Source organism: Anser cygnoides, chromosome 26 (assembly GCF_040182565.1).
Source record: "Anser cygnoides isolate HZ-2024a breed goose chromosome 26, Taihu_goose_T2T_genome, whole genome shotgun sequence".
NCBI lineage: Eukaryota > Metazoa > Chordata > Aves > Anseriformes > Anatidae > Anser > Anser cygnoides.
The window spans coordinates 5,531,724-5,546,267 of NC_089898.1; the positions used below are offsets into that span (position 1 = coordinate 5,531,724).

The 14,544-nt window shown below is 41.4% G+C and overlaps 1 protein-coding gene across 2 annotated transcripts in view; it reads right to left on the reverse strand.

Moving 5' to 3' along the window:
* The window catches only part of ANTXR1 (ANTXR cell adhesion molecule 1), a 118,111-nt gene that overhangs the window by 73,193 nt on the left and 30,374 nt on the right, over positions 1-14,544 (reverse strand). For both annotated transcript variants that reach the window (XM_066983299.1, XM_066983298.1), the window contains exon 10: positions 13,206-13,304. In XM_066983299.1, the coding sequence (XP_066839400.1) occupies positions 13,206-13,304 (99 nt within the window). The remainder of the gene's footprint in view (positions 1-13,205; positions 13,305-14,544) is intronic.

Genomic DNA, 14,544 nt, shown 5'->3' on the forward strand with positions numbered 1-14,544 from the left:
TTTAGAATAATGTTTTTGCTCACTCTTGATGCATAAAAAAGATGAAAAACTGTGTAGGGGATAAAAGCTATGGCATAGTAGTTGTTGTGAGGTAATACCACTCTACAGCAGGGCTCAGGGCATCCGACGCCCAGCACCACCTGCCAGCCACATCCTGCAGGCAGCACCCTCACCATTCCTGCAGCTGCTGCATGCTGCTGTAGTATTTCATGCCACATATCAACAGAACTGAAAACCCAAAGCTTTTTACATGTTCGGAATAAACATCACAGCTGTTCTCTGTAGGATGTTTGGATGTAGCTGCAAGAGATTACATATAACTAGAAATAGCTGGGTGAAAAAAACTGTATATTATGGAAAATTTCACAACTTCAAGGCAGACTGAAACATTCCTACATAAATTATGCTACAGTTTTAAAAGCAGAGTGAATATATATGTATATATATATATCAATAGGAGATTGCCTCAGATACAGGAACATAAGCTACTACCCTTTTGTGGACTTAAAACTGAACTTTATACTATCTCTGGTCACAGAGAGATGGGGATCCCAAGGAACTTCCCAGCCCATTTGCCAGCTGACTAGAGATCAGGTAGGTTGGCAGAAAACCAGGCAGAGAGGCTGGTTTCTTTCTTTCTTTTTCTTTCTTTCTTTCTTTTTTTTTTTTTTTGGCTGGAAACCACACATTCCTACGGAATGAGTTGATTCTGCTGAATCAGCAGTTTCCGGAAGTATGTCACTGCATCAGAAAGCTTTCATTTAACTGTATTTATAATCACCTCTAGGGTCTTCTATAGATATGCCTACATAGATATGAAATGAGAGCAGTTACCAAATACTATCAGCTTTCCTAAAAATTTCCAGATAAAATTTTAATTTTGTTGGAAGGCCCTTCTCCTGGCAGATTCGAATACCATCATCAGTTCAAATTGTGAATCTCATCTCTACATACCGCAGGGTAGAAGATTCCTTCTTTCTACAGCACTATGTCAAAAGAAAAGAACGTCACCACCTTGCTTTGCTGTTTAAAATACAGAAAGCAATGCCAGGGTTTCTAACCAATAAAAGTCACTTCACTACTGCATGGTACACTTAGCTTCCCAGGGTGCACATAACTTGGGCAACATGTAAGCAATGTTCGAAACAGTGTTTAGTGCTTAGCTGGCATTGCTGATTGCAACAGGGGATGGAAAGGAGCAAGGGTGAAAGCTTAGCCGAATTGTTTAGCAATCTAATGAAGAGTTGAGCTATTCTGTCTTTTTTTTTGTTTTTGAGGAAACTGGTGCAAGCTACAATACCATGTAAGGTGCCAGTAGAAGGAGGAAAAGCTATGAAGAGACATAAGACAAAGAGAACGTGGTAACCTTCTTGAAAGAAATTTCTGCATCATCTGTAAGCCTTGCTCTCTCTTGGCTGCTGAGAAATTTGTTCACATGCATGTTGTCTAATAATTATTAGGGTGATGGCAGTGGAGCACCACTGATCCTGGCCCCATTCTCAGCAGTTAGCTCAGCAGGGTTCACTCAGAAGCAAGGTCATACAGCATGTTTTACTGCAGCAGATGAGACATAAAGAAGAGAGGACCTAAAGACTGCAAGAGCTTGTCCTCTCAGTGCAGGAACGGAGCTCACCAAGCCAAGACTTCTCTCCCAGACATTCCTATAGGAAGTTTTCACTGAATGCAAAATTTTCAAAAGAATATTGCTCTAGCAATACCTATCACACATTATAATCTCCATTTCATAGTGGTGTGTTTCTTTGCTTTGGCAGCAAAATAAAGAATGATTTCCTCAGGCAGGTTAGGGAATGTTTATTTTTTACACTCCATTAAAAAATGAAACGGTAATGAAAAGTTGTAGCTTTCGCTGAAGTTTTCCTTATATTTCCAGCTTCCAGCAAATCCCATGCCTATATACACACACTTGAATTTTTGGGTTGCCCACAGCAGTTATTTTGTTAAGGGCTGTTTGACACACAGGCAAACAGCTGAAAATGAAACATTTCAGCCAGCCGTATGGTTTTCACAAATAGGCTGCACTTCTGCATCATGGCTCAGCTACTGGGAGCAGTTTTCAAGCTTCTGTGATCCCTCTAGATCCCTGCTCCTGCTGTTGGCCTGGAAAGTACCGTATATTACTCCTGTTTTCCCACACCCTCAGTACAAGAGCACATGCTAACATTTCCACTATGCTAAACATTAAGAGTGGGCGTTTTTAGCACAGGGTATTCTTTTGCTAGCTCCACATCTACAAGATGACTTCCTCACTAAAAGAGAGGCTGACAGACAACATAGTGATACAATGCATGCCCCTCACACATATCCCCTACAGCATAACACTAGATTCATGATTAGTTTTGCAATGGAGTTACCAAATCAAAACAGTAGCATTTCCCACTTACTTTGCAAGAGCATGGAAGATGCATAGCAGTGGTGAGTCTGGCCCTGTGGTACTCTGGGGCTGTTCTCACCCTGATTTATGAAGATATGAATTTATGACATTGTCTCAGTGCACACATGACAAAAGAATGAAGACCAATGTCTTGTTTTGTCCTTTGCTAACACTGGCAGCCAAAGCCAAAGAATGTTTCATGCCAGCATTCACAAAAAAAAAAAAAAAAAAAAAAAAAAAAGCTGCTTTTTACTTAGATTTCCTTAGCTTTTTGTTTCTGTTTCTCTCCCTACCCACCCCCTAATTTGCTTTAAATCTATGCCTCTCTAGAAAGTTTATCAGACTTGGATTCTCAAGAGGGGACTCATGGCTGGCCAGGCTGGCTACAGGGAGAGATTATTTTGTTTGGAGAATGCTTGTGTTTCACCGCAAAAATGAGTGACTTTTTCTTTGCTCTAAACAAAAGATGATCCATTTGGTTTGCATAATTCTGGCCATCTGACTCCTTCCTGGAAAACTTACACTGAGAAACCAAACAAAACAACACTTCTCATCTGCTATTGCATCTATATCTGCAGGATGCATTTGAAAGAACGCTGCTTCTTTCGTTAGTTACAGAAAAAGCTTGCTGTATTCCTGTGCAGTAAGAGATGAGCCTGAATGCTCTCAAGCTCCAGATCTCATGCCAAATCTTAACTTTGTGGTTTGGACTCCTGTCAACTGACAATGCTTGTGGAAGAGCTGTGGAAGGCAGGGGCAGCGCACTCCATGTTGCTGACTTTGCTGCACGGGAAGCAGTTTCCCTTCTCAGCTTGACCACTAGCTGGCCGTGCAACCCTGCAGAATTCATCTGGCCTCCTTTGCCAGTTTTACAGAAAGGGCCTTGATCACATCTCAAGCACCAGAGCTTAGGCATCCTCAGGGAATATTGCAATTCCTCACCTCTGAGAAAGTCTACCCTGAGTGAAGAGCACACTTTGCTCCTTACCTATACACCCCTAATCACTCCATCAAGCAAAATAAGGTTTTCACTGTATGCAAAGTCTATAGGGCACATATAAATGGGCAACTAAAACCAGTCAGTCATAGAAATAGAAAAACTATTCACAGCCATGTGCAGAAATGGAAAAAGGTCAAATATCTCCCCAAAACACATCTGTTTTCTGTGGATGCCCTTTCAACAAGGTACTTTATACTGCTCAAATTCCTGTAATTTACTACCCAGCATTCCTATACCTTTTGACAACTATCTGTAGCCTGTAAAATCTATTAATCCCAGCATTAGTGACTAGTTTCTTTTGCCATTAGCAGGGTGTAACCTTTTGGCAAGCCAGAACTTGGAGTACTTCCCAACTATAGTAATAAAAGCTTCAATATATGCATGATGTTTTAACACAGAAGAGCAAAACTCAATAAAAAGGAGGAACAAAAACCCAAAGGTGACGGAGAAAGATAATATTACTTTAAGCCATACAATCAAGCTAAAATGAACAACCTTTACTTTGGTTAATGTGTCATCAAAAAAAAAAAAAAAAAATCACTCTCAGATTGAAAACTGACTGCAAAGATCCCTGACAGAAGGATTTAAGAAAGCATTAATGCTTTTGGATTGCCACCCCAATATTGCAACTGCTGATTGGTGGGCTTGCCATATCAGCAATATTTTAGTCCAGAAAGGGCTGCAAAAGCTGTTTGCCAAACTTTCCAAACATCATAGACTGACAGTTTCCTTCTGTTATATCCCCGTTAATTACAAAGGTATTTATGATTTGTGTTCCACTAAAGCACATCTCCAAACATTTTGACCTGGTCTTCTCTTTCTGTAGGAGAGATGACTATGGTTTCTGTTAGACTAGTATAGCCACATCAGGCAGAAGTCTGGCTGCTCTCACACAAGGCTCCCTCAGGAACATCTGTGCCAAGGAAGTTGTTCTCTCTTTGTACCTCAGTCCACTTGAGATGGGTAGTGCTGAGCTGGAGCACTTCCATTGTTCCTTTGGAAAGACAAAATACCTGCATAATTCTCTGCATCACCTACCAAAGCACAATCTCCAGTTCATCCTGGATGACTCTTTATGCACTCCTTGTGACAGCTCTGCAAGCAAAGTTTTTATTTCAGACCCAATTTGTGGGGAGGTAGGAATGCATAAAGACACTGGAACACTGAGCTAGAGAAACTGCTTTTGAGAAGGCCCATAAATAAGAAGTGAATGTTTTGTTAATGCTGTAATGAAAACCACATTGAGATCATGCTATAATTGCTCTGCTTTGTGTAGGGACACATGGGCTTTGAAAGCCAAAGCCATTTAGAGCTGAGTTAGAGGATGGGGGGGAACAGACAAATAAGCACAGAACAATGATATCACATTCATAATGATCTTTAGATGGGGAGAAAGGATCTGGAAGGAATTGCTTTTTTTCTCCAATGGGTTCATCTGCTGTGCTTACAGTTCTGTTCTCCAATCTCACATAGTTTAAACACTACTAACAGAACTTGGCAAGCACCACACTATTAATTTGCTCATGCTCACAACTGTCAGCTCTGGAGAACGGCACGTGCTCCAGTATGGAAGGGTCACTCCCTAGGAGGAGTCCTTCAGGGACATGTCTTGGTCCAGCACTGTAAGAGCTCCACATCAATCTACTGGAGCAGTTACCATAAGCTCTGTCACACTTACAGAATCATTGAATGGTTTGGGTTGGAAAGGACCTTAAAGATTGTCTAGTTCCAACCCCCTTCCATGGGCCACCTCCCACTAAATCAGATTGCTCAAAGCCCCATCCGACCTGCACTTGATCACGTCCAGGGATGGGGCATCCACAACTTCTCTGGGCAACCTGTTCTAGTGCCTCACTGCCCTCATAGTTAAAGAAATTCCTCCTTACATCTAAGCTAAACCAATTCTCTTTTAGTTTAAAGCCATTACCCCTTGTCTTTGCCTATCCTTGTGCAGGTATGCTAACATCAGTGACAGACCATCTTGGTCCCCTGGTAGCATACAATATAAATGAGCAAGATTGGTAAGCATGCCACATTTTACTGAGATTTTCCTGCTCACTTAGCCCAAGTCTCCTGTCTGACTGCCCCAAGGTTGTTCCTCCACACTTGGCATGAGCAGCTACACAGAAGTCTGCTGGAGGCAAATGCATATAAGTCTTATTTTTAAACATATCTACACTGCAACTTGTTAGGAGTTGGGAGGACATTTGAGGGATGCGTGACTATTTCTCCTGTTTTGATGTTTTTATTTATTTTTTTAATCAAACAATTGCTTGGGCCACCCTTCAAAAGAGGACGCCTAGCTCACCTTGGTGTATGCTTTTACCCAAGAAATACATCTGGTCCTTCAGACATAAGGTTGAAGGACATAAGGACAGACATAAGGTTGTGTCCTTCATAAAGGTCATATCCCCAAAACACCTGACAGAGTTTGTTTGTCCAGTGATAGACATTAATTAGTACTGTAATGGGAAGAGGGAAAAGCCACTAGAGGAAAATAAGAGGAAAACATTTGATGGAGGTTTAAAGTGACATGATCAAGTGGAGAAATCAGACATTAGAGTGGAAATGCAAAGCAGAATTTTCCTGTACTAGGAGTGACTGGGCTGCAAGAAAGTAAGAAAGATATCACAAGAAAAGTTCTGTGCTGCCAGAGAAAGAGAATGAGAAAGACAGGGAAAATAAAACAATCTGGTAGGCTTTAAAAACAGAGGACAATTTTTAGAAGACATTTGTTGGGCAGTTTGGAGATATAGCTCCCTGTACAGCTCACTTGACGATACCTGGGGAAGTCCTGCTCTCACTGTATTTGCCTCTTTTTTCCTTGTTTCTGTTACTTGGTGCTGAAAAATTCAGGGTGGCTTATGCTAAGAATCGGTTTTGGCCAAGTGTCCAGAGCATCACTAGAGTGCAAAAGATCCTCACCAATCTTTCATCCCTCTATTGAGTCTTATATTGCCTCAGACAGAGTTTGCCTCCATGCCCAGAGATATATTTGCTGGATCCTGCACAATCTGGGCAGACAAAGACATTTTAGCACCATGAAGCAGTGCCACATTATCCAGTCACCACAGTGGATAATTACTTTTAACTCTGTACAGTCTGAAACCGATTCTCCTGGGTCTAGCTGCTGGCAGAAAACACCCTGCTGTTGAACATGCATCTGATTACAGTTCTATTCAGCCAAATACTCTTCATGGTTTCTACAGATGTTCTTTATTTAATTATTTTTTTATCTATTTTTTAATCCCCTAGCTATGAACATTATGAGCTGATGCTCTCTTCACCTGCCACTTTTCTCTGCCAATAATCCCAATAAAAATCTATTAGCTCATGCCCTTAACCTTAGCAAGTCCTTGCTGTGCTGGTTTACATCTCATCTGGGATAATTTAAGGTTTCAGGAACTGTTGGCTCAGTGTTAGCTTTAAAAATACCTCACTCCCTGATACAATCAGAGGATGAGAAGTTTCAAACAAATAAAAACAGCTGAGCTATCCAGTCTCCATAAGGTCTCTATAAAATTCCCATTGAGTTAACTCTTCTGTTAAACTGTTTGCAGCTAAGTGCCACAAAGGCACTCTGAGAATACAGGCTGGAGCTGCAGGCCACAGTAAAGCGAAATTACTGAGATACTTTCTCACACAGAACAGCTTAAACTTAAAGCTGTGCCAATTTCCACCAGGAGAGACTTGGGTCTTAGAACAGCGATGAGCAACTGTTGAATTCCTTCAATTTGGGAACAGTTTGAACTCAGATGGAGTTCATGGCCTCTTGCTTCCAGGTCGCTGCATCAAACAGTCTAGGACTGTGCAAAATGAACTGAGCAGTCTTGGTGTAGTACCAAGGAGAATGAGCTCACTTTTCACCTATGTATTGATTCAGAACACGATGAATATATCAGGTCAGAGGGTGGAAAACATATTTGGGCCTTATCCTTATTTTCCATGGTCATTTTGTGGACACAGGAAGACAGCTTCAAACAAAAAAGCCCATGGGTTGCTTTAAGAGAAGTTGATCTTTCCTGAAAGCTACTATGAAATTACAATGACAGACACTTTAAAAAAAAAATCAGCTACACAGGCAGTTAGCACACAAAAAAGGAGGAAGGAGTCTTCCTCCTCACCCCCACCAGTACCAGGTCACAGTGTTTGGGAGTGAGGTAACCCTTGCAAGCAGTTCCTCCCATTGGCAACACTGCATGCTTTTGTGTCTCCATGGACAGGACGCATTGAATAGTGGAAAGCTGGTGGATGACATTCTTAGCTCTTTGAAGATTTTAGGATGTTTCAAGGAATGAATGTCTTTCTTCAGAGCCAGCCAAACTCTGGGGAAGCTGAGCCGAGAAGCTATTAGGATTTGAGAGCAGCACAGATGGCAGGTCACAGCTAGCGTAGCCACAAGTAACAGAGATAACTTTCAAGCTGTTTACAAGACAGCAAGTAGTCTTCTCTGAAGGAAAAAGTGGAGCAGCAAATCAAGTGCTGAACAGACTTCAGACAGGAGTGAAAAAAAATGATAGCACTAGTATCCCTTCCCTACCTCACAAAGCTGGCAGAACCAGTATTTAGTTACTTTTGCCTTCTATTTAGCCTCACAGTCCCGTCCTGGACTTACAATCCAAAGAGGACCATGACAAGGAAACTTGCTGGATGCCTATGGGGGCAGAGGTGAACGAAGAACAGGTCACTGAGAAAGGAGAACTGCACCAAATCTCTAGCTTCTAGAGGAGTCCCATAAACCATAGGAAGAGTAGTAGGCTGAGAGACAGGAGATCCACAAGCTTGCCTGTGATCAGCTCACTTGGAGCAGATACCTTCAGTGCTGCACATCAATTCCACAATTTGTAAACCTGAACTAGAAGTTTACTCATTTTCCAACACTTCAGCTTCCAACACTTTTTCTCTGTAAGCCACAGATATATTTTAAAACTCTGAATACAAAATTCAAATTAAGGCCGATATCCACATTTTTTCAGGCCTTTGGAACTCACAAACACTTTGCTGCAGCTCTTGAAAGCAAATTATAAAAGAACTCAAGAGCACACAATTTGGGGAAAGAGAGTAAGGATGCCCTTTCCAAGACTGTCCTTCCCACTTCTAAGGAGGAACAGCTACTGGTACGTATGTGACAACCAAGCTTCTTTGTCTTTCAAAACAGAGTCCCTGTTACAGCTTGCGCAATGGATCTGCATCCCCATAGTTTTGCACAACTCAGGTTCAACAGGCCATTTGTCTTGCAGAAGAGATTCAGAAGAATGCTGCTGTCACTGTCAACTGACAATAGTACTTCAAGACTGAGGCTACCAATCCTAAAGTAATTCAGCTTTTGAACTGGGTAATTCTTTCTCTTCTTCCACTTCCTTTTCTGAACAATAAATTCTTCCAGTTGTGGCCGCAAGTTACTAACCGCAGATGAACCTGCAAGTGGGGAGACGGTTCAAATGTGCTAAAGAATTATTTTTTTGTGGAACCTTCATTTCAGCCCTAGCCACCATGTCCCTGGGGAGGTTCTGCCAGTGATTAATTGTTCTCACCATGAAATATGTCTTTCTTATATCAAGACAAAACCTCTCACAGTGCAACTTATGTCGGTTGCCCCTTTTCTCCTCCATGTGGCTCCTTGCAAAGAGAGAGCTTCTCTTGTCCTTGCAGATGCCCTTTAAGTACTAGAATATGGTGTTGGGGTCACCCAGGGCCTTCTCCTCTCCAGGGTGAAGAAACCTAATTCCTTCAGTATTTTCTCCTAAGTCAGGTTGTCCAGCCTTTTGGTCATCTTCACGGCCCTCCTTTGGACCATCTCCAGTCTGTCTGTAGTTTGTATGAGTTGTGGGGAGTGGAACTGGGGCACTCCAGGGGTAGGCTGACAAGCACTGAGCAGAGTGGGATGATCACATCTCGATTTCTGCCAGCAGTGTCCCTGGGATGCAGCCCAGGATCCCATTTGCTTTCGTTCCTAGCAGTGCACTGCTCATGTGTTCAGCTTGTTGTTCAGCAAGACACCCAGGTTCCTTTCAGCAAGGCTGCCCTCCAGATATTTCTTACTGAACTCAAGCAGGTGTTGTATAGGTAGCTTGGGAAAGGGAAAAAAAAGACTCCCAGAACAGAAAGTTAAGAAGAATCACAGAACGAGACTATGAACATCAACTACATTTTAGTTATCTTTTTTTTTTTTCAGTATGCCCTGAATCCCCATAAGACAATTAATCACTCCCTTGGTTGGTGCTGCCAAGTGGACACCTTCAGTTTCAGAAGCCCTGCTGTTTTTGAGCTTACAAGTCTTCCTCTTAGCAGAAGTATTTGCAGTACAGTTCACCACAAAAGTCTTTCCTTCCACAAGACCACTGCAAAGACTGTTTTTAGCATCATCTTCATCCCTGTTCCAGAAGGCACATTTCCCCTGAGCTCACATCTGCCTTTTGCATTCCTTCACATGCTGCTTAATCTCCTTCTGTGGTTGTTTAACAGTATAATGTACCGAAAATAGACTCCCCAGTAATGTTAACCCATTGTAAAGTCTCCCCAAAGAGGTTTATTGGGAGATTTGAGTGTCAATGGATTAAAGGCAATACTGTTGAGACTGCCAGTTGTACCACTGCGTATTTTACAGTCAGAAATGCAACTCAGAATTTAATTTCTGTCCTTGCTCTAATTTTATCTATTAGTCATACCACATTCTGTGCTCAGATTGTAGCTTTCAAGATTGATATGCTGTGCTAGTTTATTGTAAGTTAGAGCCACCCTCTCCTTTCACTCTTGTGATTGAAATGTTTTGAAGGTTGATCTTTAATCTAATGCCTACAGCTGCAGTGCTGATAATTGCATTTTATTCTTAGTTCTTTCAAAAACCATGACATTAGTTAATGCAATTCTCAGAGACAGATTTTGTCCACATTGGCCCAAATCCCTTTAATGCCCAGGATGTGCAGTTTCATTGGTACTACCTGCTTGTTGTCCTCCTTTGAAGCTTTTAGGAAATGACCCCTCTTTACTAATTGCTATAAACAGCAAGAGCACCAATCAATTTATTTCAACAGAAGGAAAAACAGTCTTCTTCCTAACACAGACTCCCTACAGCCTTCACATTTATCAGCTGAAGACCCTGAGTTAAAAAAAAATATAATAAAAAAAATCTGACATTGAGAGACATTGCTTTTTAATTGATTAGGATGTTACTTAGAGCAAAAGTCACATTGTAAGAAAAAATGCTCTATTTCAGCCATAATCCAAACAGTTCTTCGCAACCACAAGCAATTTGTGGGCATAACTTAACAAATTAAATGTAGCTCTTATCCCATCCCATACAGGTTACAAATCATGCTCCTGGTGGTCCTGAAACTGAAATGCTGCACACATTGACCCAATCAGTCTTCATTTAGAGCTCATCAGCAATACAAGTTTCTCAAAGGGATATCTGGTCTGAGGAATTTTCAGGACTTAAAAGAATGCCAGGTCAAGCTACAGTAGGGTAACATGGGCATTCCTAAACATGCAAGTTTAGGGGCTTCTGTCATGCTGAGTGGTATTCCTGTAGCTCTTATAACTCCCACTATCCATGCCTATGCATTTCTTAGCACAAAATACAACTGCTTGAGAAATCCTCTGGTAATGTCTCCCTTGAATTGAAAATAGTTCCTCTACAAAGTGGAAATTTTCTCACAAATTATTTGTTTGATACAAGATATTCCTGGTTCAACTGAAAAGCAGAAGACGTGCAAGCTCTAAGAATGCTACAATCTGTCAGCTTCCAGCAACCAAACGTAAAGTCTTTTGGGTTTGTACCAAGTGACTTCAGGCTTTTGATGAAAAGAAAAATTCTAAATATTTGACCAGAAGTTTGATTTCCACAGGAACCTTCTGGGTGGAGGGAGAAGAGAAGTTCTCCTGCCCAGCTTAGAGAACTGCAGAAGACTTTATAAGACATGATCCAAACAAAACTTTGGACCTGAACCCCTGGGAGAAACCAAACGTTTCAACACCTAAATGCAGTCACGATCCAGATTCAAAGAGTAATGACCACATAAGTTTTGGGTTAGATTTTATGGAGCTTAAAAGGAAAAGCATGAATCTGTGGCTTCCTGTACCCTTCTGTTTTGAAAGGCACCTGTCACCTGTTCACACATCTCAAATACTTATCTCTGTGGGCTGCACGGAAATGTTCCCAAAACAACGAATTTACCATGGTTTACACCCCGTGTTTTTTACTTGTAACAGTCTCCTTCCTTGTTCCCCTCTCCAATCCCATTTGTTCCTTCCTACTCTTTGCCCTCCAACTTTTGCTCTTCATATGTATCTGAATTAAGCAACCATGAACCACAGCCAGCCAAGCTTTCTTTTAAGTGGCACAAGATTTCGCAACTCCCAAACCTGTCTACTATTGAGGAGGCCAGCATAGCAGCACAGAAGCATTCAGGAAAAGTTACATACACTCATGCTTTTTAAATGTACCTGCCCTGAATGCTTACTGGCATTCCTCTCAAGGCAGACAGTCTTAGAGAACAATTCCTCAAAGAGCAAATTAAACAGATATTTAAGCATGAGCAAGTCCAACATTGAGCCATTAGACTTTGACATGTAAGAAACTAATTAATGCATCTATTTTATACTTAAAAGAGTCTGGACTACTTCCAAAACTATCAGGCAGCTTCTGAATAAATTCCATGATAGGCAAAATGAATTCTACTGTCATTGGTGGCATGAGCTATGAATTACTCTACCTGGTTTCCTGTGCGGGTTTGCAGGTATGCCAGATGAGAACAATAGGATCATTAGTTCTTCCAGCTAAGTGGTCCTCACTACCCTTTACAAAAACACCAGACACTCAAAGGCTAATATGGCTATCACATTTGTCAGAAAACAGCAACTCATGGGAGTTGGGCTATATTTTTCTTCTGCTTGGTAAACTCTGCAGAGGAAACTGTTATTCCAAGCTTCGTCCAGAGAAACACAGCGTTACTTTAGCCACTGTACCAACACAGCTTTCAATAATAGTGTTTATTTGAACTGCATGAACCGGCCTGCTAAGTACCACCAAAATACAGAAAAGAAGAGAAACAGATCTGACCTTGCTACACACTTAGTCCAGCAAGACATGCACTACACAGACAAGTATCGTCTTCTATATTTAGTCCTCTCCACTGCTCACATGTGTATTCACATACTAGCTATCCAAGTTGCAACACACAATACCAACAGTAGTTTTCCTCTAAAAAAAAAAATATTCTCTTTGCAATGAACGTGTTACTCATATGGACCAGATGATTATGCTTTTACCAGAGCCTGAGGATGAATGCTGGGTTTCAGAGAAGTCATAATCATCCCTAGAATTTCACTGCTTGGCAGGATCCATTTAAACTTACTTGCATCCTTTTTTTCTCACTTGTGTCTTACACATGCACAAACTGGGCCCTTCATCATTGGCTGTAAAATCCAAAGGAGCAGCTCTTTCCATCCTCACCAACTACAGTAAAAGCTTATTCAGTAAAAATACTAGATAAACTTTAATTTGGGTTCACAGCATATATTTTTTCATTGCTGTTATTTTTTACATTCATGGCAGCTCTGACCAGTACATGCCATTACCTTCCTCTTGGATACAAGCTTAACTATTCCTACCTGTCTCATAACGCTTCATGGAGCTACGTGCTGAGGCTGGCTTTCCCTCAACTTCACACCCTTCTGCAAATTTAATGCAGAAGGATGCTCCTCATCCTATAATTATTGCCTTCACAGTCAAAGTATTTGAAGATCCTAAATGTTTTCCAGGCAAATGCCTGCTAGTGCAGAGTCAGGAAAAAAAAAATCAAAACAGCTTACTGAGAGTAACCGTGTCATTGATCCTGAAACTGCAGAGTACTCTGTCGACGTTACGGGCATGTCGAAATCCATTTCCTCTCACGACAACCTGAAATGACTCTATAGCAAGAGAAACAGCAGATTATTGATCCATAGGGAAGCAAAGAATTGTCATTCAGACAAGGCACATACGTCAAGAGATTTTCCTTAAGATTTCTCTAAATTAAACTAAAATTTGCAGCTTAAACAATTTGAAATTTATAACTTTTTTAGAATGGAATTTTCACACTCTTCCTACCCCATTTTATTTTGAATTTTGGGAAAGGGGAAATAAAATACAACAGAAGCATTTTAACTGACCTTCTGTGAAAGCATTAAGACAAATTGGCTTTTCCCCTCCTATGGCTGCCATTTTAAATAGCAGTCAGTCAGTCATCTACTGCTGAGCACTGAATTGAGGTCCTTTTTGGAACAAGCAGGGCTGAACGATGAGATCATATCCTCACAAGTCTTTCAGATGACTCTTCGCAGTCCCTTCTTATTCCAGCTACTTGAACCTAGTATTGGGAAAGGTTTATGAGCTTCTTGCAGCCACCAGCATTAAGACTGCCTTGCAAGGAGAGCACTACCTTCATACTTAGATTTTGAATCCGGGCCATAGTCCCAGAAAGTTCAGACAGCAGACACAGGGGCTCATGCTCTACAGCTCCAGGTTGTGAAGGAACCAGCCCCCACAATTCCTGTTGCTGTCTAGGAGAGACATTCAGATAATCTCCACTGATGTTTCTTTTGGTGAATGTGGATTGTGCACAAAATGTTTCCAGTCCCAGACAATGCAGGAGTAATCTTATTGCATCAGAAATACCACCACAGTTTTAAAATTCCCAGGAGCAACAAGGAACTGGAATTTTCAAGACTCAAATTTTTCTCCTCACACTTTACAGTTCCCATCTTCCTTCATCTCCCTTAAGGACTCACACACGGTACTTCTCAAAAAAAAAAAAAGGCAAAAAAAAAAAGCAGATTTGCTCTGGAATCTGGGCTCTCTTCCAGGTCCCACTCATTTACAGCCAAGCTCCAAATCGTCCCACCACATCTAGCCAGGGAAGCTGCCTCACAGTCCCATTATATGTTGTCCAAGAGCATTTGGGCAGAACAGAGGAGAAGAGCTGTGTTCTGGAGTGCAGGGGCTGATGAATACTTAGAGAAATAACAGAAATCTTAACTGCGGGGGAAGAAGAGTTCAAGTACAGTCAAAGAACAGTGTATCAGTGATGTCAGATTAACCATAGTGATCCTGTCTCTGCTTGGGACTGAAATGATCAGATCCAGTACACACTCTGCATTTCTATGTGATGCA